Source organism: Haliotis rubra, unplaced genomic scaffold (genome assembly GCF_003918875.1).
Source record: "Haliotis rubra isolate DU_JTF1 unplaced genomic scaffold, ASM391887v1 Scf186, whole genome shotgun sequence".
NCBI lineage: Eukaryota > Metazoa > Mollusca > Gastropoda > Lepetellida > Haliotidae > Haliotis > Haliotis rubra.
Window position 1 is genome coordinate 1,153,590 of NW_025765847.1, and position 27,959 is coordinate 1,181,548.

The 27,959-nt window shown below is 40.5% G+C and overlaps 1 protein-coding gene across 1 annotated transcript; it reads left to right on the plus strand.

Annotated features, from left to right (window-relative positions):
* The first annotated feature begins 711 nt into the window (after positions 1–711).
* On the plus strand, positions 712–26,591 carry LOC124273925 (cell division cycle protein 27 homolog). The gene is made up of 19 exons (XM_046709267.1): positions 712–813; positions 3,974–4,049; positions 4,579–4,726; positions 5,671–5,796; positions 6,909–7,006; positions 7,669–7,780; positions 9,483–9,674; positions 10,212–10,335; positions 10,982–11,085; positions 11,586–11,643; positions 11,754–11,952; positions 13,629–13,801; positions 16,760–16,912; positions 18,310–18,518; positions 21,247–21,364; positions 22,959–23,087; positions 23,179–23,253; positions 23,876–24,032; positions 25,466–26,591. Exons 1-19 carry the CDS (start codon positions 790–792, stop codon positions 25,573–25,575), a joined length of 2,385 nt encoding a protein of 794 aa, XP_046565223.1. The 5' UTR covers positions 712–789; the 3' UTR covers positions 25,576–26,591.
* The last annotated feature ends 1,368 nt before the right edge of the window (positions 26,592–27,959 follow it).

The following is a 27,959-nucleotide window of genomic DNA, read 5'->3' on the forward strand; positions in this document are numbered from 1 at the left end:
AAGCCACTATGGCACCCGTGTTATGAAAACAAATTCCATGGCGAAGGTACTACCCCTTTATTACGCCCACTTTAAACAATATTGCATTACTGTGAATACACAATATTGCATTACTGTGAATACACAATATTGCATTAGCCTTCTCTTTGTTCTTATTTTTTTCATGCTATTCTGTCGTTTCAACTATTCACAATGTTTACACAAAATATCAACTTAAGATGATCATACGCATCCTTGAGTGAGGGAAGCTGGGGTGAGAAAGAGAGAATGTGCACTGTGTAAACTTCTGCAAAATATACTCAACAAATAGGAATTTTGAACAAGCCTTGTTACATGTATTTGCATTGGCCATGTATCAGTATATTGACATGAATAGTTCTCGTTCCTTCTCTAACACAGTTCTAAACAAGGTTGTATTCTACCCAACGCTAAACAAACGCTGCAAACCATTTATGACGTTACCTTGGAGACGAGCGCATGTGTGCCAGTTTGGGACTGAACACAATGTCAACACAGTTCAAATTCAAACAATGACTGATTTAAACAATTTAAGAACTGTTCACTGACAAAACATGTCCTTTAATTAAGAACAATGTCAGTATTAACATGCGTTTACTGTGTTGTGACAGTGTCTCGTTAAGTTAATCCATGTGAAGCTTTTCAAAGATAATGGACAGTAATTGGTTGGTAGGAATACCCCCTTCGTTCGCAAGACAAACCAAAACGAGGTTAACTGTCATGGCGGTCTACATTGGGATATGAGCTGCCAGTGACACACAGACAACCAAAATGCTCTTACAAGAGCCAGTACAGGTAATTGCAAATTATTTAAGCTTTATGTAGCAATACTGATATATTTAGTAGTGTATTTTGTCAGCATATATGCCACTGGTTCTTTCTCCGTAGTTGCAATAGCAACGAAAATCGGTGACAAACATTCTGATTTATGAAATAGAAAATGGCGTATGCCCATCTTTGTTATGATTTCGCGTTAGAAGGTTATGCGGGTTGTTCTTCATATCTTGTGGAGGTCAAATGTGGTAATTTGGTGACAATAACACGTGGGGGAGATCAACATTTTATTTTTTTTATTGGTGTAGGTTTTGGTATCTATGTATGATAAAACGGGTGTCGTCCCAACACAGCTGTTGCAACGAAAGGGCACCTGTCAAGCAGCCGTCGCCCTAAACTTGTAAATATCGAAACAGATCGCTCTGAATCTGTTATTTGTAGTGCATGCATCTGATTAATTGGTTGTTGAAGGATCAAGACTATGTCGATTTCTATGAAGTGTGTTTTTAAAATGTAATTCATGAATAGTAGTTATCCACTTTTTTATATTTGTTTTCTTTTGCATAACAACACTAGCATTAATGTTTTCAAGTACTTGTTTTGCCCTTAGACTTTATAATTTCAAAGTGTTTTCTTAATTCAAATAAATGAACACCTTTTTATACTATTGCAAGTATGAACATGATATGTAAACAGTCATTGTAAGAACTTGAAACTTATCCTTAAACTTGTCTATTGAATTGACATGCTGTACATGCAGGAGTGAACATGTCATGGTAACTCACTTGTAATGTTCACAGAAGTCAATGTTCTAATGATGTTGATTATGGATGGGGAATTTTGAAAAAGTATTTTTGAATAGCTAACTTTTTAAGGAAGTCTTAACCAAAATATTGTTCAACGCTTCATTATGACTATGAGTATTTCATATGTTTGAAGATTACAGTTGGCATGCTGATTGAGACTATTTGGTTGACATGTCATCGTATCCCATTACATGGTCCAGATTCTATTATTACCGACCGCTGCCATATAGCTAAAATATTGCTGAGTGCGGCTTTAAACAACAAATGAACCAACCAATATTTGGCCCCATGTTTACTGCAAGTAACAGTAAAAGTTCCAACAATTGGAATAAGATGTCCCAATTCCTAAGAATTTTATGAAAATCCTATTTATAATAAGATCATATATTTTGTTACCAGTCTCTCTTCTATTTGCTTTCATGTCTGAATTTTGGATGACAGTAAGAGGATCTATATAAGTTGTTAGCCATAAATTGTGTCCACTTTGTGAGCTTGATTAAAATTAACCTAACTGATAATACATCATCAAGACCTTGATTTTTGAAAGCTCTCCTTGTGTCATGATGGTTGTAAGTGGCATACATTAACATTAACTTACAACTATCTTAGCTCTAAGAGAGCTTCGAAAATCTTGGCCCAAGTCTACATCATTTTGTAAGCATGACTTAAAGGGGCCAAATTAATACTTCAGCACCTTATAATCTACGTCAATATCAAAGCTTGCCTTGTCCGAGGCATAAATGTGTTCAAACTTAACAAGTGGTATGCAAAATCAGCCATTTCCCCAGATGATAGACTTCTGGCATGACTTGCAACCATTGTAAGTTACTAGGAGTCGGACTATGTTAGATGAGTCAACCTTGCTAGTACATGACTGTCACATGATATACATATCCTCACTTGTCATTCGATTAAAAAACAACTTCAAAATCGAAAATGTTTCCTTGGACCTTATTCACAAGAGCAAATCATCAGCACAGTCAGTCAGTGATAATAAATTTTCTTTATTGCTAAACTCAACATTGTTTATTAAGTTTTGTAAATAAGATGCAATTATAAAAATATTTGAAAAAATCCAGAAGTTTCTATGCGTCGGTTCTTATGAGGGTCTGGTTTGTGAATCTACAAAAATGCTTGAGCCAGACGTGAACCACATTTTGTCACATTACATGGATTGTATATCTGTTTAATATGTTCTTACGACCCGTGAAGATCCGGGGTAGAATAGGTCTTCAGCAACCCATGCTTGCCACAGAAGGCAACTATGCTTGTCGTAAGAGGTGACTAACGGGATCGGGGTGGTCAGGCTCGCTGACTTGGTTGACACATGTCATCGGTTCCCAATTGCGCAGATCGATGCTCATGCTGTTGATCACTGGATTGTCTGCTCCAGACTTGATTATTTACAGATCGCCATATAGCTGGAATACTGCTGAGTGCGGCGTAAAACTAAACTCACTCACTCACTCATTAATATGTTCTTACAAAATGTACACATTTTTCATTATTTTCACGTTTGCCAGAAATGCTTTGCAATCATGATCATTACAAAAGTAGGAAAACATGTCTTGTACAGTCGGACATGCTTGGATGAAAGGAACCAATCTGGCACACTTTCATACATGTTCCTTAACAACTGGCACCAGATATTTTGTTTCTGGAAAACCTGTAAATCAACAATCCTGCCCTGTTAAACTAGACACCTCCCAAGCTGCCTGTGCTGGTATCCCTGTGGAGATTCCAGGCAAGACCAGCTACCCATCATCCTAGGCTGGTCATAAAAGGCAACCAAATATGATTGGGTTGTCAGATTCAATGACTTGGTTTGTTACTGCACGTGCAGATAATTATGTCATCCTGATAATGCACTATCCAAAACCTGACAAGGCCAACTTCTTTCAATGCAGATGACATTTTTGGTTCTTAGCAAATGTTGAGTGGTGTATAATAATCAAGAGATCTGACATGTTGAACAGATTGGGATTTGTTGAATACAGTCACTCAATGAAACTAACAGCTGACTTCAGTTTGCTCTTGTCAGTAATGTCAGTATGCTGATTCTCACAACATGCCTGCTGAGTGAGAAAGGTATTTGAGGACACTCCTGTGTTACCATGGTTTCAGTTGTATATAAGACTTGAAGTTAACTCACCTGGTCTATCGAAATGACTCGGTTCAGGACGGGTTTTCACTCAAATCATAGTTAACTTTGGTTCATTCAACTAGCATCAATTGAACATACGAATAGAATGTAAATTAAACTTAGAGACAGATACACATCATATGATCCTGATAGAAATTAGTTACCCATTATGTATCAACAGGGAATGACAAAAATAGTGATCAAAATATACATAAAGCCTTTTGATTTTCAGGCTGCCATCTTAGATGCCTTGAATCACTATGCCTACAGCGATGCCACATTCCTTGCTGAGAGGCTGTATGCCGAAGGTGAGTTGAGATGATGATATTGATCAAACTATGCTAGTCAAACTAGCATTATTACTATGATATAAACAATAACAGGGAAGAACTACTGTAGTTGCAGCTGATATTCTGTGCTGGACAAAACATGTTCAATATGGTGTTTACATAAATTAACTGTCCATGATATTTTGATACTGTTGAATTTACAGAATCATGAGAATGTCATTGATTGATAGTTTTTATGCCGCTGTTTCATGTTAGTTTTCCAAAAGTTCCTCACAGAGCATGACTATAGCATAGCTGTAGATTAAACTGTACCTAGCCTGTCAAGACTACATCACAAATGACTTGTCCCCACACCCAGACAATATAGTATAGTTGTAGATTAAACCGTACCTAGCCTGTCAAGACTACATCACAAATGACTTGTCCCCACACCGTGACAATATGCATGATGTGGTTGTAATATTGCAGATCTGGCTTTAAGTTAATTATCAAAAGCTACAGTAAAATTCAGTTTGGCACTCCTTATATTTCAATGGTGTATTTCCAGTGTCGTCAGATGAGGCGCTTCACCTGTTGGCAACATGCTATTACCGGTCAGGCAGACCCATCCAGACATACATGCTGCTCCAGAAGCGGGGTTGCCCCACCCCTCAGTGCAAGTACCTGATGGCCAAGTGCTGCATGGACATCCAGAAGTAAGGACTTCATCCACACACATCCACCACAATGCAGTTTTACCAAAGCACATTTGATTTGGGGCGGTCTAAACAATATGTGTCTTATTATACCAGTTTTATTTAGAAATAGGGTGGGTAGGTGTGTGTAAAGATTAATAAAAAATCATTAACTATGTAAGATTTGTCTTACCTTTTGGTCCCAAAATGTGCAGGTCGATGCGCATGCTGTTGATCACTGGATTATCTGGTCCAGACTCAGTTATTTACAGACCGCCGCCAAATAGCTGGAATAATGCTGAGTGCGGCGTAAAATTAAACTCACTCACTCACTTACTTTTGGGGGGAACTACTGTAAATGTTCCATGTGTTTGATACATGAAGAGATGTCTTTTGATGTCAGCACCTTTAGATAAAAGTTTAACTCAAGACACTTGCAGAGGAATTTTGATCTTTTATTTACAAATGTTGATACAGATAATGATAAAAGCCACTCCAGAGAGATGCTATTTGTCCTCCAACTTCCATCTTCCAACTTTTTTAAGTAATAAGCAATTCCTTGAGTTGTAAGAAGTACATTTCACCAGCTACAGTGGCAGAGAGATTGGTAATGTCGTTTGATTTTGACATGAAGATAACCAATTACATTTCAGTGGCCTGCAAATCATTGTGATATATTTCATTAAGGTGCTAGGAGATATTGCTTGGTATCTCCTAGTTTGGGATGACAAATGTATTTTCAAGTACTCTGTATTGTTTTGTAACAAAAGGGGAGTACAACATGACAAATACCTTGGAATGTCCCCATAAATTGGACACATTGCAGGACCATGAGGAACTAGATTGGTTTCTTAGGTCTTATCATGTATTGTGATATGGTGGATTAACTTAATGGAAGGTGTTTATCTATCACCAACAGATGTTCTGGGTTTTGGATTCCAGTGTACAAATGTGTTGTGTTGAAGGTATGCGGAGGCTGAGGATACACTGGCGGGCAACATTCTCAGTCGGTGCAAGTCTCTAGACGAAATCGAGAATGAGTTCGGCAACATGGCTTGCCATGTCTTTTCTCTCCTGGGCAACATGTACAGGTAAGTGAAGTAGCCGAGCCTGTGTCATGCTGTGAAGACAGTATGTGCTATTGTGTCTATTAGTGTTGGGAATTGGTTGAAATCTCACAATTGATGATTGCTTCATTACCAATGAACAATCATCGAAAAAAATTGGTTATCGTCATTTTTAAGATTTCCCTATACAGGTTGTTATTGTAGATATGTATAACATGATGCAACTTGCTACTTTAAAGTGATGAGTAATATATCATGAACATTAACTTTCTGGAGTCTTCAAGAAATATTCAGTCATGACTTTTCAGTTAAGTGAGTTTTCTAAGAATTAAACACGTTTCCGGGCCCTGACAACTTATAGGATATGTTCCATTGTCAAATGTTTCAAACACTAAAACAGTAGTTCCAAAATTGTTTGTGTTCGATTATGAGAAAATGTGATCGATTGCTTGGTCGTTTGGTCACTTCGACCAATCTTCGATTATTTCAACTAATCAGAACACCACTAGTGTCTATCAATGTTCTATTTGCTAAGTAGAGAAAGTCCCAGGTTTGTTGAAAAACACAAACAGACTATAAGTGAGAATGTTATGAATGCCCAGCATTAAACTGACATCAGTACAGTATGTCATGGTGACATATCCATGTTATCCATCATCTCTGTGGAATAGCACTATAAAACTGGCATTTATCTGGCATAGTACAGGAGGTCAGATGCAAATGCATGTACATCTCTATGTGCAGTAATCTTGAACATGACGTTGCACACCATTTCACCTTCCATGAATTAATGCTCTCACTCTCCACTACATGTCCCAGCTAGCAATTGCAGAGCACATGGGTCTTAAAGGGGGAGTCTGTTCCAACAGTGTGTCTGTCCTGGCAGGTTTGATAGAAGTTGTTTGGACAACTCTGTCTGTTCCTTCATGATTATGATGTATTCAACACAGCAGTAAATGATTACCCAACTCACATAGAGACATTAGTTAGAGGCGGCTAGTTAGATCATGTGGTTTGGCTTGGTGACTTGGTTGTGCATACATTATTGCTCACTAGAGTGTCTGGTCCTGATTTAATTGTACATGTCATATATCCAGATGATTGTAAACTTATGTTACACTCATACTTGCTTTCAGTAAAACAGAGCGTGTGAAGAAGGCTGCGGAATGTTACAGGAAAAGTCTTCGAATCAATCCCCTTTTGTGGAAGTCATATGAAAGGTTGTGCCAACTTGGTAAGTGCTCCTGGTAATAACTGCCTGTGAGTTGTTTTGTCTTTTAGAGTGCTTTTGTTTTAGTTTTCAAGCATTGGCTCGTCACGCCGAAGACAAGGGTTCGAATCCCCACATGGGTACAATGTGTGAAGCCCATTTTGGGTGTCCCCCGCCGTGATGTTGCTGAAATATTGCTAAAAGCGGCGTAAAACCAAACTCAGTCAGTCAGGCAGTGTTGTTATCTTTTCATTCCATTGAAAGAAATGTAATATCTCCTCAGAGTACCTGATGATAACCTCTGCCCCAGTCATGTTCTCATAGTGACATTACTCAACTGAGATGGTAGGAGTTATGGCCAGCGGTGCAGCTAATGATAACCGCCTGGTCTCTGTGATCTTTCAATGTCCCACCAACCTACTGACATGTGAACATGTCCCCATATCTGCTATTTAGAACCAGTGCCAGGCTGCTTTTTGTAATGACTGATGTGTTTCATGTACCGCGGATGTCTGATGTGTTTAAATCTTCCGTAAGTATGTTTGATACAATGCAATACTGGTCAACTTCAATGTATGGTTTAGAGCATGACACAATTGTTGACATTGTTGGAGTGAGCACTGATGGCATTGATCTGTCTTCTCTACATGATGTTAGCTTGTTACTATCTGATCTCCGTTTGACAGGTGAGAAGGTTGACCCTGGCCAGGTCTTCCAGGTGCCCCAGCACACAGCCCCGCCCACCAACACCCACAACATGTCACAGAACATCACCGATGTCCTCACCCCCATCTCATAATGGTAGTGCAGATAGGGTGTGAAGCCATATGTGCTCCGGGTGTACATGATGCAGAATGTGTGTAGATGGGAGCAGTTTGGCCATAAAGGTGAGGTTGTGATCTTGCTGCTGACACAGACCTGTTGTTCATCCTGTGTTTGGTCCCTACATAATGGTAGTGCAGATAGGTGTGATCTTGCTGCTGACACAGACCTGTTGTTCATCCTGTGTTTGGTCCCTACATAGCGGTAGTGCAGATAGGTTGTGATCTTGCTGCTGACACAGACCTGTTGTTCATCCTGTGTTTGGTCCCTACATAGCGGTAGTGCAGATAGGTTGTGATCTTGCTGCTGACACAGACCTGTTGTTCATCCTGTGTTTGGTCCCTACATAATGGTAGTGCAGATAGGTGTGATCTTGCTGCTGACACAGACCTGTTGTTCATCCTGTGTTTGGTCCCTACATAATGGTAGTGCAGATAGGTGTGATCTTGCTGCTGACACAGACCTGTTGTTCATCCTGTGTTTGGTCCCTACATAGCGGTAGTGCAGATAGGTTGTGATCTTGCTGCTGACACAGACCTGTTGTTCATCCTGTGTTTGGTCATAGCGGTAGTGCAGATTTGTGATCTTGCTGCTACATACCTGTTGTTCATCCTGTGTTTGGTCCCTACATAGCGGTAGTGCAGATAGTTGTGATCTTGCTGCTGACACAGACCACAGACCTGTTGTTCATCCCCATGTAGTTTGGTCCCTACATAGACCTGGTCAGTGTTTGGATAACGGTAGTGAGGGTTGTGATCTTGCTGCTGACACAGACACAGACCTGTTGTTCATCCTGTGTTTGGTCCCTACATAACGGTAGTGCAGATAGGTTGTGATCTTGCTGCTGACACAGACCTGTTGTTCATCCTGTGTTTGGTCCCCCTGTGTTTGGTACATAGGTTGTGATCTTGCTGCTTACACAGACCTGTTGTTCATCCTGTGTTTGGTCCCTACATAGCGGTAGTGCAGATAGGTTGTGATCTTGCTGCTGACACAGACCTGTTGTTCATCCTGTGTTTGGTCCCTACATAACGGTAGTACAGATAGGTTGTGATCTTGCTGCTGACACAGACCTGTTGTTCATCCTGTGTTTGGTCCCTACATAGCGGTAGTGCAGATAGGTTGTGATCTTGCTGCTGACACAGACCTGTTGTTCATCCTGTGTTTGGTCCCTACATAACGGTAGTACAGATAGGTTGTGATCTTGCTGCTGACACAGACCTGTTGTTCATCCTGTGTTTGGTCCCTACATCATCCTGTGTTTGGGTAGTGCACACAGATGTTGGTGTTTGTGATCTTGCTGCTGACACAGACCTGTTGTTCATCCTGTGTTTGGTCCCTACATAGCGGTAGTGCAGATGTAGTGCAGATAGTTGTGATCTTGCTGCTGACACAGACCTGTTGTTCATCCTGTGTTTGGTCCCTACATACCTGTTGCGGTAGTACAGATAGGTTGTGATCTTGCTGCTGACACAGACCTGTTGTTCATCCTGTGTTTGGTCCCTACATATCCTGTGTTTGCGGTGGTAGTACAGATAGGTTGTGATCTTGCTGCTTACACAGACCTGTTGTTCATCCTGTGTTTGGTCCCTACATAATGGTAGTACAGATAGGTTGTGATCTTGCTGCTTACACAGACCTGTTGTTCATCCTGTGTTTGGTCCCTACATAACGGTAGTGCAGATATGGGTAATGTGATCTTGACCACCCCTCAGATCTGTGTGACCCAGTCCATGACCCCCGAGAATCAAGAGCCCCCTATGGTGGACATTCCCTCTGCCCCCACAACAGCGCGTCACCCCCGGACACAGTCTGTCATCTCCAGGGGCCTCTACAGTAAACCTCTGTTCCACAGCCCACTCACTCCCCGGTAAGTACCCATGACTGCCAGCCACAAACTTTATTTTAATGTAACTGTGAAGTTTGTCCATATGTGACTGTGATGTGATCGTTGATGTTGGTGTTTAGGTAACTGATTTTTGTGTATCTGTGACTGGGATATTTGTGATGATGTTACCATGGTAACTGTTATGTTAGTGTTTCGGAAACTGGTGTTATGTGTTGATGTGACTGTGATAATTGTGTTGTTACCATGGTAACTGTTATGTTTGTGTGATGGTGTTATGTGTTTGTGTTACCATGGTGTTACCATGGTAACTGATGTACGATTTGTGTTTTGGTAAATGTGTTGATGTACTGTGATGATTGTGTTGTTTGTGTGTTTGTGTAACTGGTGTTATGTGTTGATGTGACTGTGATGATTTGTTGTTACCATGGTATGTGACTGTTACCATGGTAACTGTTACGTTTGTGTTTCAGTAACTGGTGTTTGTGTTGATGTGACTGTGATGATTTTGTTGATGTCACTGTATTGGTTGTTAGTGTAATGGTTCTGTTGCTGCTGTAGTTTTGGTATTCTGCCCCTGGAGACGCCTAGCCCCATGGATCACAGCACCATGCCCTTCATCACACCAAGCCCTGTGTCCTACAGTGAACAACAGACACTTGATCCCAAGGCACCCAGCAAGAAGGTAATACTCTCATTAGCTGTTAGGAAACAGGTTTCAAGGTTTTCAAGAAATAGGTTCAATTGCACAGCTGGCCTCAGACCACAATTATTTTCCTTCTTTGCTATCTACAGTGAGATGCCAGTCCACCATAATTGATATCGGTTCTCCCGTTGCTTGCTGACCAACCTGCCACTTGTCACTTGACCGGAAAAATATTGGCCTGGATTGGCCATCTCAGTTTTGCTGTATCCACTGTCAACAATGGTCACCAGAAGTTTCGAGCCGAAACACACTAAACAGCCTTGAACTTGGGGTCAAATCATGGAAGGCTGGTGTCAATACCATGTGCAGATTGTGGACCAAACAAATTTTGCAATAAAGTACAATGTCTGACCTTTCATTATTCTTGTTTAACCTACTACAAGTCACCCTGAAAAAATAGCACACACAGAACAGCCCATTTAAACAAGGCACTATATTCTCCTATTTCGCTTCCAGGTCATGGTTTTCACTGCAGTGATATTGCTGGAATATTGCTAAAAGCGGCGTAAAACTAAACTCACTCACTCCGGGTCATGGTAAAACTTTAGGGGGGTAACTGTGGTCTGAGGCCAGCTGAATGTCTGATTTGTTATTTGTAGTTAATGTTTCCCTAACTATTTTGCAGCCGGTCACACGGAGAAGTCACAATCAAAACCAGATGCCAAAGCCTCCAGTATTCAGTATGTCTGGGAACACTGCCAATACAAGAGACATTTCTAACCAGACAGGGTGAGATGTCTGTTATTTTGCAATCACATTATCATTTCTTGGATTGATACCTGTAAATCAAACCTTTAAATCAGAAATATTGGTATAAATACATAAAATGCCTACTTATCTATCCCACAAAAACAACTGTCATAACACATTGATAGTATTTGTATGATATTGAAATATGATCATGTTTCTTTTTATGTCATTGACATAACCCTGACTAGTTTGTTAAGATGCCAACACACAACAAAGGCACGTTGTCAGCATCCATACTGAAGAAAAGGTAGCAATTCCACACACCAATTCACCTCAGAATTGAATTTCAATGTCAGATTTTTCCTTTGTTAGATTTTATGAGTGTAATAATGACTGGTTGTGTACCATCAACCTGTGGATCATCTGTTCATACTGACAGTTACTGTAATCTTACATTTCTGTCCATGACAATTTTCAATTGCATGCTTGCTCCATTTCTTGCCACCTCCATTTTTATGAGAGTTTTATATTCTTTCCAGGAATATTCCAAATGTTAGAAGAAGTTCACGGTTGTTTGGAAATTCAAGCTCTGTGAAGGTAATGCATATTTCATTTTATTGATAGTTCGTCAAAGATACTGAATATAAGACTAGTTGCTGTCTTTAATTACCTCTCTCTGATGCAGGTTTTGTATGTGTTTCCTTCAGGAAAACAACAAAAGTCAAGGAAAATCCCGATTTGCCAGTCCGAAGGCAGTAGGTCGGAAGTCCAAGACGAGACTGAGCAAGTCACAACAAGAACTGAATGAAATCAACAAGAGTGACTTGTCTGTTGACAGCAAGCCATCCTTGACTTCTGACACACCCACACAAACCCAAATTATACAGATGCAGCATCAGTCATTAGGTAAGTACTATTTCTGTCATACGCAATTATATATTTAATGTCTATACATTTGTTCTTAGGTAAGTACTATCTATGTCACACACTATTACATATTTAGTGCCACTACATTTGTCATTAGGTAAGTACTATCTATGTCACACACTATTACATATTTAGTGCCACTACATTTGTCATTAGGTAAGTACTATCTATGTCACACACTATTACATATTTAGTGCCACTACATTTGTCATTAGGTAAGTACTATCTATGTCACACACACTATTACATATTTAATGCCACTACATTTGTCATTAGGTAAGTACTATCTATGTCACACACTATTGCATATTTAGTGCCACTACATTTGTCATTAGGTAAGTACTATCTATGTCACACACTATTACATATTTAATGCCACTACATTTGTCATTAGGTAAGTACTATCTATGTCACACACTATTGCATATTTAGTGCCACTACATTTGTCATTAGGTAAGTACTATCTATGTCACACACTATTACATATTTAGTGCCACTACATTTGTCATTAGGTAAGTACTATCTATGTCACACTATTACATATTTAGTGCCACTACATTTGTCATTAGGTAAGTACTATCTATGTCACACACTATTACATATTTAGTGCCACTACATTTGTCATTAGGTAACTACTATCTATGTCACACACTATTACATATTTAGTGCCACTACATTTGTCATTAGGTAAGTACTATCTATGTCACACACTATTGCATATTTAGTGCCACTACATTTGTCATTAGGTAAGTACTATCTATGTCACACACTATTACATATTTAGTGCCACTACATTTGTCATTAGGTAAGTACTATCTATGTCACACACTATTACATATTTAGTGCCACTACATTTGTCATTAGGTAAGTACTATCTATGTCACACACTATTACATATTTAGTGCCACTACATTTGTCATTAGGTAAGTACTATCTATGTCACACACTATTACATATTTAGTGCCACTACATTTGTCATTAGGTAAGTACTATCTATGTCACACACTATTACATATTCAATGCTCCTACTTCACTCCTACATCTACGTCCAGGTGATATGACCAGTGTTGTTTGAAGACATGATGTGCAACTCTGTGATTTTCATAAGGATTATGTAAACATCAAAATAAACTTGATTGTAAACCAAAAGTCACTGTGTTCTTTAATCTGATTTGTTGGAAAACATGATCGAATGATATTTGATTCCCTGAAATTGCAGGACTATTAATACGTACAAATATCGCACACAGTTGTATTGTTCAGTAGTCTGCAGTGGTGACGTCACTCAAATCATATTGTGACATGAAGTCGGAATGATGTTACAAGTGGTTCCAAATGCTATTATGGTAACCAGTCGAAACGTCCGGCTAATGGTACTTCAATGCTTGATGTCAATGAGCGCAGACTGAAAAACGAGTGTGGAGTTTGGTTTACTTTTGTGTTTGCAATGTCAATAAACATCATGTGTTGGACAATTCCTGGGTGTTATTGAGTATTTGAAGCACAGGAAATCATTTGGAACTTAAGGCGTTTATCTCCCAATTGTTTTTCTTTCGATGTTGCTTTCCAGATACAAATATCAGAAATGTATCTTCAAAAGAATGCCATGTTTCGGTAACTCTCTGTTTGTGTAAAATGTCAATGTTCTGTTTCAGCGGGTATCTTGAATCTCCTGCAGGCCCTGGGCAAGGCGTATCTGTCACTATCTCAGTATGACTGTCGCAAGGCTGTAGAACAGTTCTCCGATCTGCCTGAGCACCAGTACAACACAGGCTGGGTGCTGTCTCAACTGGGCCGAGCTTTCTTTGAAGGGGCAATTTACCAAAAGGTAGATAACCTTAAGCAAGTTGCTCAATGAATCAAGTGTGTATGTCTTGAGGTGGTGTTTTGCAACTCTTAGTTATAAATGTTACACAGGACATGATCTTGTTTTGTTGTCCCCCGCCACAACGCGGAACCGGGGACTATGTATTCATCGGCGTCGGTACATACGTATGTCCCGATTCTTGTTAACGCGATATCTCATTAACTGTTGTACCCAATGTCTTCAAATTTGGTGACATCCTACTTTAGGGGATTACCCAGACACCAGTCAATGTTGGTGACCGTGACCTTATTTTCAAGGTCACCACGACACTTTGACCACTTTTCAAACTCTTGTTAACGCAAAATCTCATGGACTGTTGCACCCAGTGTCTTTAAATTTGGTGACAGCCTACATGGGGTGATTACCCAGACACCAGTCAAGTTGGCTGACCTTGACCTTATCTTCAAGGTCACCACGACAGTTGACGACGACACTTTGAACACTTTTCAAACTGTTGTTAACATGATATCTCATGCACTGTTGTATCCAATATCTTCAAATTTGGTGACAGCCTACATTGGGGGATTACCCAGACACCAGTCAATTTGGGTGACCTTGACCTTATGTTCAAGGTCACCACGACACTTTGAACACTTTTCAAACTTATGTAAACGCGATATCTTATAAAACATTGTACCCAGTATCTTCATTAATGTCGACAGCCTACATTGGGTGATTATGCAGACACCAGTCATTTCAGGCATCTTGTATGTGACCAAAAAGTAAAGAGTAGTAAATATGTTATAAATATTCCATTCTTTAGCGGCGGGGACATTGCCATATTAGTGGCAAACACTTGTTTCAATTCATTTGTAGATGGTCACAGGTTAATGGTCAGGCATTGCCCTGTGACGTTTAACCTTGGGCATGAACCTGTCAGTCTTTTTAAGAACAATGCAACAAGAAGCAGTATTCAGTAACGTATATTACCGTAGATAAGCCGACCCCTAACTTGACCCTTAAAATCAGTATCAAAATGGTATGTTCCGTAGATAAGCCGACCCCCAAGCATTTGCCCATCTTTTCCTTTGTGGTTAGTCATCGGAACTAGTGTCAACAAATCCATATTGAATTGCCCAAGTTTATCCTCTGATATTTATAACTTCGGCCCGCATTATTCACAGCAATCACTATCATATTGCGTTGGCGCACGCCTCGAAATGAAGTGCAGTTGACTGAAAATGGATGCGTATACATATTTTGTTTCACTAAAGGTCATATTTGTTGTAGCTGCACGAACACATGTCAACAAACTGTTTTCACGGTGGAAATAGCGAGATCGTGTGAAACGTCATCGTTGACAGGTCAAATTGATCCATGCATAAAACTATCTGGCAATACACCAAAGTGCTGTATAACCTTAGTTATGAGCATAAACATTTTACATTTATAAAGCAAAACCTGCAATTAAAATGACACGATGCTAGAATATATTTCTCTTGGTAAAATAATAGTTTCTCTGCATCAGACTTCATTTCGTTATAATATTGGGTATGTTTTAACTAAATAACCTGTAAATTGCGGCTAAAACGTGCACAGCTGATTGCTATTTCTGGCTCTGTATACGAGCCAAATACACATGGTAATTTTAATCCCTGCATATGAAACAATGCCAAGCAAAAACAAATTAGAACTGAAAAGGTAAATAATTTTGTCTAGTGATGTTTAATTGCAAATTTGACATCTTTGCTGATGTCGTCTTCTCCTGTTTGTTCATGTGAAGCGATACATAGTTTTCTTACCCCTCTGAAAAAAAGTTTGATGAAAATGTCACATGTAGATAAGCCGAACCCCCTCTACAGAGTGCATTTTTTGGTCCTCAAAATTCAGCTTATCTATGGTAATATACGGTATTATTAATAAATGTTTTGAACATATAGTTGTCTCCCCTTGAGGCTCTGTACCTCGATCCTCTAGTCCTGTGTAAGTGCTCTGTATGCTCATGTGCATTTGACAGTTACAATCAGATGTTGAGTGAATGTTGTTGATTGTGTGGGGTCAGGCGAATGGTGTAATGTCACATTTAATGAGTTTTTATTGCCCAGGAGACCCATTGGTGTGTTTTCTGTGTACTCCACATGTAAGGTGCATTTTCTGTTCCAAACTTAATTACCTGACCAGTACATATTACATATCCACTGCAGTTTTGAATCTTGAATTAATCATTCTCCAGATGTGTATACTGTAAATCATGATGTGTCCTAAATTTAATGCGTTTCACACTTGTTATTTACCAAATAACTTTGAATTGAGCTTTGTTAAGCAATGAATGGAAATGAGCTGGACGATGTTTTGATTATGCTGCCATGTTTGATCACGCGTGATTGCTTGCTACTACTTGTCTTATGACAACATTTATAAAGCGTAATCCGACTTGAAAGACACAAGTCATCTACCAAGATACAAGAAACAAGTGGCTGGAGAATGTCCGGTCTGGCTGATGTGCTTGAGTGGCTTTAAACAATGACCAGTAACCAGTGATAATTACATGTGGCTTGAGATACCTGTAATGAGGAAGTGACCTGTATTGGTGTAATTGTTATTATATACTTTATTTTATGATTAATGCTAACCTGAAGGCGATGAAACACGACAAGAGATTTCACGTTTTCTGAATTCTATTAAGTTCTCAAAAAGTAGACATGGTCAGACTGAAATCGTCATTATAATAATGCGAGAAGAGTACAGACGCATTTTAGCATTAATTTCATGATTTACAGTAATTATTTCCAAATGAAATATTTCTTGAGGGGAATAACTCCCTCGGAGTGCCTGTTTGTTTTCTGTTGTAAGCTGTAAACTGAGATATTCTAAGCAATACCGGAGCATGTGCGGGAACATAAACTAACATAAAGGGTACATCAGCCCTTGTGAACTCGTGAGATTGGTGGACAACTTATATTGTTTGTGTTGTGACAGGCAGAGAAGATCTTCCAGGAACTCCGTCGGCTGGAGCCGTATCACATGGAGGGGCTGGAGTACTACAGTACGACACTGTGGCACCTGCAGCGAGAGGTGGAGCTCTCCACACTGGCCCAGGAACTCACAGAGCTTGACAAGAACTCGCCAGAGGTGAGACGTGAGCATGCAAGCTAGGGATGACCTAGAGATTTCACTGCATCTACATCCCACAGACCTGTTCCACAAAGACAGTTGTAGGTCATTTATGTTTGGGAGTCAGGATTGTATTATGATCGCTTGGTGGAGCAGGGCCCTGTTTCAGTCTAAGTAATGCACATTCTTTTTCAGAAAAAGTCCGCCTAGGGGTACATATGAACATTAAAATGTCCATTTTAAAACTTACAACAGTTGTAACCACAGGGGCTTGTAATGTAAACTTTGAGTACTATATAAAAGGAAAATAATGAGATCAACACACCAGGTTCGTTTTAAAATTCAACAATACTCACTGTATTTATCCTATTTAAAGTTGCACACATTTCAAGCCAATTGAATTTACAAAATGAGACATACAGCACAAAAAAAGCAGTACTTTTGGAGCAGGGTCTTCGGAATTTCGAAAAGTCGTGATTTCGATTCGAGCCAAAATCCCTGTCTCAGAATTTGATATGTAACTCACCCATTTTCTTGTTTATTTCACAGTATACACAAACGACTATGCACCAAAACATGTTGAACTGATGAAGCCTGTCAGCGCTAGTCGCCATTCTTGAGGAGACACTTACATCTCACTGTCATAACGAGTTTACAAACCACATTTATTCATTGCAAATAGAATTTAGTTGTGCGTCTGCCGTTTTTAGCATCTTCCTTGGCCTTAAGCTGCCCTGCACTTAAAAGAGAGGTTGTGGGGGAGCTCATTGGTCTTAAAATAAATTTTGTCCCATCAAACACACTGAGGCTTCAGCATGCACCAGATGGGGTGTGTAGAGGGTATCGAATGCGGTCTCGGCTGATGAGTGAAGGCTTCATCCACTAGGCTTCCCCAGCACCCTTATTTGTTTGTGGAATAGTAAGTGGTTTTAAAGACATTGAAATTTTGGAGCATGCAATAGATCTTCGAGATGCATTTAGACATAACCATAAGCTTGCACTTTTCAAGAACAACTTGCACAGTGCAGCTAGCCATGTTGTATAATCTAAATTAGCCATGATATGGCATTAAATTCTAGTGAGAAGCCCAAATATGCAAAAAGAATTACTTGATACACAATATATTTTCATTCAAGAAAAAGCTGTTTCCTATAGAAGTTGGGCTTTGTAGATGTTCATGGAACAGATTGATATTACTCATTTTCCTTCCAGAAGCTATCAGGACCAAAGATGTCTTTGCCTAATCTTTATGTTACTTTTATACAGAAAATGGTCAGTTTGGAAATATACTTGTATTTCAAACCTACATTTGATCCCTAAGTTCTTGTCTGCAAAGGAAAGACTGCAGAAAGAATGAATGTTTATCAGATAGAAAGATCAAGGAGAATTCAGATGTTGTTTGTTTACCTCAACAGGCATGGTGTGCAACAGGAAACTGCTTCAGTTTGCAAAAGGAGCATGATGTAGCTATCAAGTTCTTTCAGCGAGCGACGCAGGTGGACCCAACATTTGCCTATGCGTACACCCTACTAGGCCATGAGTACGTCTTCACAGAGGAGCTGGACAAAGCATTGACCTACTTCAGGAACGCCATCAGGGCAGATCCCAGACACTATAATGCTTGGTGAGTCTTAACGTAATGTGTTGTCAGTATAATGTTGGGATACAGCTGTGTCAACAATTATCCATGGTTCATTGTCACGTTTTGTACTTCCAACATAATACTTGGTCATGTTGAGACATGGTGGAAAGGATTGTTTAATTACTGGAGGCTCCAATTGTTGAGGACCATATACGTCTTAAAATTTGACATCCATAAATTTTTCCCCTATATGTCGAAACATGGTGTTCATTGTAGAATTTGACATCCACAGTATTTTCCCCATACATTGAGACCTTGTGTCCATTGTAGTAGTTGACATCCACAGTATTTTCCCCATACATTGAGACCTTGTGTCCATTGTAGTAGTTGACATCCACAGTATTTTCCCCATACATTGAGACCTTGTGTCCATTGTAGTAGTTGACTTCCACAGTATTTTCCCCATACATTGAGACCTTGTGTCCATTGTAGTAGTTGACATCCACAGTATTTTCCCCATACATTGAGACCTTGTGTCCATTGTAGTAGTTGACATCCACAGTATTTTCCCCATACATTGAGACCTTGTGTCCATTGTAGTAGTTGACTTCACAGTATTTTTCCCACAGTATTTTTTTCATTGAGACCTTGTGTCATCCCATTGTAGTAGTTTTCCACAGTATTTTCCCATACATTGAGACCTTGTGTCCATTGTAGTAGTTGACTTCCACAGTATTTTCCCCATACATTGAGACCTTGTGTCCATTGTAGTAGTTGACTTCCACAGTATTTTCCCCATACATTGAGACCTTGTGTCCATTGTAGTAGTTGACATCCACAGTATTTTCCCCATACATTTGAGACCTTGTGTCCATTGTAGTAGTTGACTTCCACCCATACATTGAGACCTTGTGTCCATTGTAGTAGTTGACATCCACAGTATTTTCCCCATACATTGAGACCTTGTGTCCATTGTAGTAGTTGACTTCCACAGTATTTTCCCCATACATTGAGACCTTGTGTCCATTGTAGTAGTTGACATCCACAGTATTTTCCCCATACATTGAGACCTTGTGTCCATTGTAGTAGTTGACATCCACAGTATTTTCCCCATACATTGAGACCTTGTGTCCATTGTAGTAGTTGACATCCACAGTATTTTCCCCATACATTGAGACCTTGTGTCCATTGTAGTAGTTGACTTCCACAGTATTTTCCCCATACATTGAGACCTTGTGTCCATTGTAGTAGTTGACATCCACAGTATTTTCCCCATACATTGAGACCTTGTGTCCATTGTAGTAGTTGACATCCACAGTATTTTCCCCATACATTGAGACCTTTGTGTCCATTGTAGTAGTTGACTTCCACAGTATTTTCCCATACATTGAGACCTTGTGTCCATTGTAGTAGTTGACTTCCACAGTATTTTCCCCCCATACATTGAGACCTTGTGTCCATTGTAGTAGTTGACTTCCACAGTATTTTCCCCATACATTGAGACCTTGTGTCCATTGTGTAGTAGTTGACTTCCACAGTATTTTCCCCATACATTGAGACCTTGTGTCCATTGTAGTAGTTGACTTCCACAGTATTTCCCCATACATTGAGACCTTGTGTCCATTGTAGTAGTTGACTTCCACAGTATTTTCCCCATACATTGAGACCTTGTGTCCATTGTAGTAGTTGACTTCCACAGTATTTTCCCCATACATTTGAGACCTTGTGTCCATTGTAGTAGTTGACATTCCACAGTATTTTCCCCATACATTGAGACCTTGTGTCCATTGTAGTAGTTGACTTCCACAGTATTTTCCCCATACATTGAGACCTTGTGTCCATTGTAGTAGTTGACTTCCACAGTATTTTCCCCATACATTGAGACCTTGTGTCCATTGTAGTAGTTGACTTCCACAGTATTTTCCCCATACATTGAGACCTTGTGTCCATTGTAGTAGTTGACTTCCACAGTATTTTCCCCATACATTGAGACCTTGTGTCCATTGTAGTAGTTGACTTCCACAGTATTTTCCCCATACATTGAGACCTTGTGTCCATTGTAGTAGTTGACTTCCACAGTATTTTCCCCATACATTGAGACCCTTGTGTCCATGTGTATTGTAGTTGACATCCACAGTATTTTCCCCATACATTGAGACCTTGTGTCCATTGTAGTAGTTGACTTCCACAGTATTTTCCCCATACATTGAGACCTCCGTTTGTGTCCATTGTAGTAGTTGATCATCCACAGTATTTTCCCCCATACATTGAGACCTTGTGTCCATTGTAGTAGTTGACTTCCACAGTATTTTCCCCATACATTGAGACCTTGTGTCCATTGTAGTAGTTGACTTCCACAGTATTTTCCCCATACATTGAGACCTTGTGTCCATTGTAGTAGTTGACCTTGTGTCCATTGTAGTAGTTGACATCCCAGTATCCATTGAGACCTTGTGTCCATTGTAGTAGTTGACTTCCACAGTATTTTCCCCATACATTGAGACCTTGTGTCCATTGTAGTAGTTGACATCCACAGTATTTTCCCCATACATTGAGACCTTGTGTCCATTGTAGTAGTTGACATCCACAGTATTTTCCCATACATTTTGTAGGTCCATTTAAAACATTGTGTTCCTGTAAGTTTTAAAGTAGACCATTAGCAAAATAGTGATTGGACATGAGTTGTGTTCATCATGTTCCATTATCTCCTATAGTGACACATTTATCAAAAGTGAACAAATGTCAGACGATAGAAAATATTTTGTTGCAGGTATGGTGTTGGTATGATTTTTTACAAACAAGAAAAATTCAGCTTAGCCGAAGTCCATTTCAGTAAAGCCTTAAAGATCAACCCACAGAGTTCTGCGCTCCTGTGTCATGTTGGTGTGGTAAGTAGTTAACAGTGAGATATTGTAGCTTTGTGGGGTCAGTGTCAGTGTGTGGACCCAGTATGGCGTCTGTGTTGTGTGTGGACCCAGTATAGCATCTGTGTTGTGTGTGTAATAGCATCAGTTATATAGCGTCTGTGTTGTGTGGACCCAGTATAGCATCTGTGTTGTGTGACCCAGTGTGTGGATACAGCATCTGTGTTGTGGACCCAGTATAGCATCTGTGTTGTGTGTGGACCCAGTATAGCATCTGTGTTGTGTGTGGACCCAGTATAGCATCTGTGTTGTGTGTGGACCCAGTATAGCATCTGTGTTGTGTGTGGACCCAGTATAGCATCTGTGTTGTGTGTGGACCCAGTATAGCATCTGTGTTGTGTGTGGACCCAGTATAGCATCTGTGTGTGTGTGGACCCAGTATAGCATCTGTGTTGTGTGTGGACCCAGTATAGCATCTGTGTTGTGTGTGGACCCAGTATAGCATCTGTGTTGTGTGTGGACCCAGTATAGCATCTGTGTTGTGTGTGTACCCAGTATAGCATCTGTGTTGTGTGTGGACCCAGTATAGCATCTGTGTTGTGTGTGGACCCAGTATAGCATCTGTGTTGTGTGTGTGTTTACCCAGTATAGCATCTGTTAGTTGTGTGTGGACCCAGTATAGCATCTGTGTGTGGACCCAGTATAGCATCTGTGTTGTGTGTGGACCCAGTATAGCATCTGTGTTGTGTGTGGACCCAGTATAGCATCATGTGTGTTGTGTGTGGACCCAGTATAGCATCTGTGTTGTGTGTGGACCCAGTATAGCATCTGTGTTGTGTGTGGTGGACCCAGTATAGCATCTGTGTTGTGAGTATACCCTGTGTGTGTGTGGACCCAGTATAGCATCTGTGTTGTGTGTGGACCCAGTATAGCCGTCTGTGTTAGTGTGGTGTTGTTGTGTGTGGACCCAGTATGTGCATCTAGCGCCTGTGTTGTGTGTGGACCCAGTATAGCATCTGTGTTGTGTGTGTACCCAGTATAGCATCTGTGTTGTGTGTGGACCCAGTATAGCATCTGTGTTGTGTGTGGACCCAGTATAGCATGTGTGGACCCAGTATAGCTGCTGTGTTGTGTGTGGACCCAGTATAGCATCTGTGTGTGTGTGTTGTGTGTGGACCCAGTATAGCGTCTGTGTTGTGTGGACCCAGTATAGCATCTGTGTGTGTACCCAGCATTCTGTGTGTGGACCCAGTATAGCATCTGTGTTGTGTGTGGACCCAGTATAGCATCTGTGTTGTGTGTGGACCCAGTATAGCATCTGTGTTGTGTGTGGACCCAGTATAGCATCTGTGTTGTGTGTGGACCCAGTATAGCATCTGTGTTGTGTGTGGACCCAGTATAGCATCTGTGTTGTGTGTGGACCCAGTATAGCATCTGCTTTGTGTGTGGACCCAGTATAGCATCTGCCTTGTGTGTGGACCCAGTATAGCGTCTGTGTTGTATATGGGCCCAGTATAGCATCTGCTTTGTGTGTGTACCCCGTATAGCATTTGCTTTGTGTGTGTACTTGAGTCTAGCTGATGTGTGTGACCAGTATATACACTGTTACTTTCCTCAGGTGCAACATGCCCAGCAGAAGTCGGAGTCAGCCCTGCAGACTCTGAACATAGCCATCAGTGCAGATCCCAAAAATCCTCTATGCAAGTTCCACCGGGCTTCCATAATGTTTGCTAATGACAAGCACATGGTAAGTACAGTAGCTGCAGGATAAATGTAGCGACATGTGTTCCTTTGTTCTCCTAAGCTGCTTAATGTCTGACTTCATTGTCTCATTTCAGGAAGCTTTAGAAGAGTTAGAAGAGCTGAAAATGATCATTCCTAAGGAATCTCTTGTTTATTTCCTTATTGGAAAGGTGAGTTGGTGTCTGACAAGCAATTCGAATCTGGTCATTGCTGTTTGAATCAGTTGATGTCTGAATGCCTTTTGAATTTAATTGGTTAGTTGACGATACCATGAATCTCAGTCTAATACTGGAACTTTGGGATCAAGTGTTAAATTTGCTGTGTACCTAAGTTTTTAACTTTTTTAAGGGGGTACACAAAGTCTGTGGTATAGACTACCAGTTGTTTGGATTCCATTTTTATGGAAGTCAAAGTGACTGAGTGGGCTAGGCGGCTGACTTTGTGTGCTTTTGATTTAGTGCCTGACTCTGAGGGTGTAGGTTCGAATCCCAGGCGGGGCACAACTCAACAAAAGTACAAGAATCTGTACTTTATTGAGAAAGTGTAATCCCAAATATAACGTTTTACATTGGACACTTTCTAAATGGCATTGTGTATTCGTACCTTGAGTTAACAAGATTAACATATCAATACTGTGTTTAGCGTACAAAGTGCCTAGAGCCCTTAAAAATAGTCAAACTGAGTTCGTTTTGATAACCATAGACAATCACTTTAAATGTTAACCTAAGTGAATATATTTTACCACAGCTACAGAGCAATTTTGTTTAAAAACATGCTTACTGTGTGATATAGGTCCATAAAAAGTTGGGTAACACCCACCTGGCATTGATGAACTTCTCCTGGGCAATGGACCTGGATCCTAAAGGTATCAACAACCAGATCAAAGAGGCCATTGATAAGCTGTATGTCCCAGAGGAGGATGACCCACTCTCTCGCCTCAATGAAACAGGTACGTTGCATGTTTCAGTAAGCAGGGACACTTAATCATGCCCAAAATTTTACTTGTGATGATCTGGGTCAATACTGACCATCAACAAGCCATGCTTGTCCTAAAAGGCAACTTACAGAGTCAGTTTGTGATGGTTCCTGACTTGATGTGTGTTGTCCCAGTTGTCCAGATTGTTGCTCATGATGTCAGTCACTGGATTGTCTGGTCCAGACTTGATTATTTACTGACCAAGGTCTTTTAGCAATGATATTGCTCACAGTGGCATTATACAAAAACAGGGGTGGTGGGGTAGCCTAGTGGTTAAAGCGTTGGCTCGTCACGCCGAAGACCCGGGTTCGATTCCCCACATGGGCACAATGTGTTAAGCCCATTTCTGGTGTCCCCCGCCGTGATATTGCTGGAATATTGCTAAAAGCGGCGTAAAACTAAACTCAGTCAGTCAGTCAGTCAGTTATACAAAAACAAATCAACTTGTTCAAAGAGTTGATAAATGGCAGGCTGATTCACAAAGAACACTCCTGGAATGGATGATCATGAGGAATAATCAGCTAGCTATGTAGGTATCTGGGTCCACTGAACAAAATGAACTACATTGGTTGATATCCAAGTATCCAGACTGTTACGTGTTGATTTCCAAGTTGAAACGAGTTGTAAAAAGATGTTAATAAACAACTGTATTAAATTAACATGGTTTATGAATCAATACCAGTTGTTACAGAGTAATTACAATGTCAGTACACAATAGACTGACAGAAGTGTTTATAATGGTAGTGGCAATATCGTCAGACATAGTACACCTGGCAGCAACAGTGGTCGTGCTTCATCAGGAGAAGGGTGGGGGGGGGTAGCCTAGTGGTTAAAGCGTTTGCTCATCATGCCGAAGACCCGCATTCGATTCCCCACATGGGTATAATGTGTGAAACCCATTTCTGGTGTCCCTGCTGTGATATTGCTGAAATACTGCTAAAAACTGTGTAAAACCATACTCACTCACTCATCAGTAGGACAAGGTTGGTTCTCCAGCTGTTGTTGATGTAATGTTAGATGCATGTCTTCCACGAAACGTACTAGTACCAATACAGCACTGAATAAATACATGCCATTGTAGAAGATTCCAGATGACCCTTGGCCCCCAAATCCTCTGAATATAACAGTGTGCGCACAACTGCCCTCTACTGAATATTCAGTTACAACATATACTTTTACTTTGATTACACTGCTATAACTTGCTATGTAACACCCTCCTCCATGGAGAAAGACAGTTTGGACAAAGAAATCTAAATTAGTTTCATGAAAGACAATTTCCAGTGCATTTTTCATTGGGTTTAGTGCTTTACTTTATGAATCAAAGGCAGTGGATTTCTCAAGATGGAAAGTATTGTTCTCACAGGAGTCCTTGTAAGTGTGATACTATTCCCCTTCAACTATTTCAGGTATGGAAGAAGGAGCAGGGCTGGAAGATGGCCAGGAGGGTGCCTCGCAGAGCACATCGTCCAACATGGACCCTGATCTGCAGGCCATTGAGAGTGACGAAAGCTTATGACAGATGGATATAGAAAATTAGACACAATAGCTACTAGACACGACCACCATAACTGGGTGGGAAAACTGTCTACTAGACACCACTACATGGGCTGGTCAAAAAGGCTGTCTGGTCAATAGTTATTGGGCTTTCCTCTCTCTCTCTACCTCTGCTAGGACTTCAGATGCCAGGTTATGAGAGGATCTTACAACACAAGGACAAGTGCAGGATTTGTCTACCTCTGATGCTGCAGTTAATGGCAAATTGTACAACTATATTTGTTAAACTGGAGGTGTATTTTTCAGACTGATACTGTATTCTTGTAATTTCATAAGATCTTATTAGAATAAGATGTGATGCTTGTTAAGTTTTAAATGGTCAAGGAATTTGATGTTGATTTGTCTCAAGCACCTGTTGGAGAAAGTTGACAACAGTGAATTGGGCAGATATATTCAGACAAAACAATGGCCACTGTCAGTTTTGTAAACTCAACTGCTTTTGTTTGCTTTCTTCCTTATATGTTAACCTGTCAATTCTTTACTTCAATAATTATTGTAAAACAAATTATTTTCTGAGGGGCGGATGAGAAGAATATGCAATGACATGGTATTCCTTTAAACCATGGACTCAACAATTAAGTCATTTACATGTTTAATGTGTTGGCTTACAGGGGTCCCAGTCTGAGACAGTGCAAATCACTGCAGAGTTGCATCCCTTGGGTTATGCCAGGAACCTATGACTGAGGGTTCTAATCCTGGTTTACCCTGGTTATGTTTCCAGGTTTGTCAGGACCATACATCTGCTTGTGGGTTTCACCAAAGTGATAAATGCTGAGACCTGCATCACTTTTGTACTCTCCTCCCAAGCTGAGTTGTCATGATATAACTGGTATACTGTTGCAGTATAATTACACACAATGACTCGCTCACTGTTATCCTACACTTATTCAGTGGGTTCCGACTAAGGGATAGTAATGTGTGGATATTTGGAAACTCTGCAACTAGTCATGCTGACAAAAATATAGCGATAGTTCAAAAGAAGAAGATTTAAGGAATGAAATCTACACCGGGGATATGTAATGTTGGTGATACCCTTTGGTCAAGCACCTGCTGGAGAGAGGGGAGGGCAGCCACAACCAGGTGGTCCCTGAATGCATGATGCTGTGTAAGTGATCTGAGATCAAGCACCTGTTGGAGAGAGGGGAGGGCAGCCACAACCAGGTGGTCCCTGCATGCATGATACTGTGTAAGTGATCTGAGATCAAGCACCTGTTGGAGAGAGGGGAAGGCTGCCACAACCAGGTGGTCCCTGCATGCATGATGCCGTGTAAGTGATCTGAGATCAAGCATCTGTTGGAGAGAGGGGAAGGCTGCCACAACTAGGTGGTCCCTGCATGCATGATACTGTGTAAGTGATCTGAGATCAAGCACCTGTTGGAGAGAGGGGAAGGCTGCCACAACCAGGTGGTCCCTGCATGCATGATACTGTGTAAGTGATCTGAGAGCAACACCTCACTTTATGTTGTACGTTTCTATAGGTTTTACAGATAGTTTGCAATATGGGGGATCCCAGTGCTGTGAGCTGAGAGGCTTATGTTAATGCATGTTGTGCATTTGTGATACCTACTGCTGTAGGAGACCGACAAGCTGACAACACAAGGGTACAAGTTTTGTCGCAAAGAGCAAGAGGATTATTTTGTATACCTTGAATTATCACAAAACCCTATGCTTTTTAAACTCTGAGTTGTTTAATGGAAGTTCATGGTTGATATTTACTTCAAGGAATACTGTTTAGAATGTTTGGTTAGTATTTATCAATAGCAAGTAGCTGCAAGGTGCTTGAGAGGAATCTTGGAGGTGTCGCTAACAAAGATGAAGAGTTCATGCAAAGACATTGTCAACTGAAATGTCTTAGTGTTAATTATGGGATGAGGAAGATGTCTAGATCATTGTACTTCCAATCAAATCCTGACTATGCTTGGTTCCCAGGACGCTCTTGAAGACTCATCTTAAGTGATCATCAACATTCACTTTTTAAAGATTTATGACTGGTGCTGATATCCCTGTTTTTAACAGCCCTTTGGGACCAATCCACGGAGTGATCTTAGTGCTAGAGTACAACTGTTTGAAGTTTTGGAGTTAAGTTCACCTTAGCATTAGGTTCATTTTGTGGAACAGGTCCCAAATGATAGTCCTCAGAGATGCCCTGTGCCCTGGAGGCAGTTCTGTTTTCTTGTAAGCTTTACATCTGAATAAGACTACAAGAAAGAAGTCACTGGGTTGGGGGAGGTGGGTCACCCAAACAGGAAATATTGTACTATGTTACACGTTGCACGGGTAGCTTCTATGTTGTGGATGTACTAATGGTGTGGAATGTGATAGTCTCAACAAAAGCTTGAATGCCAT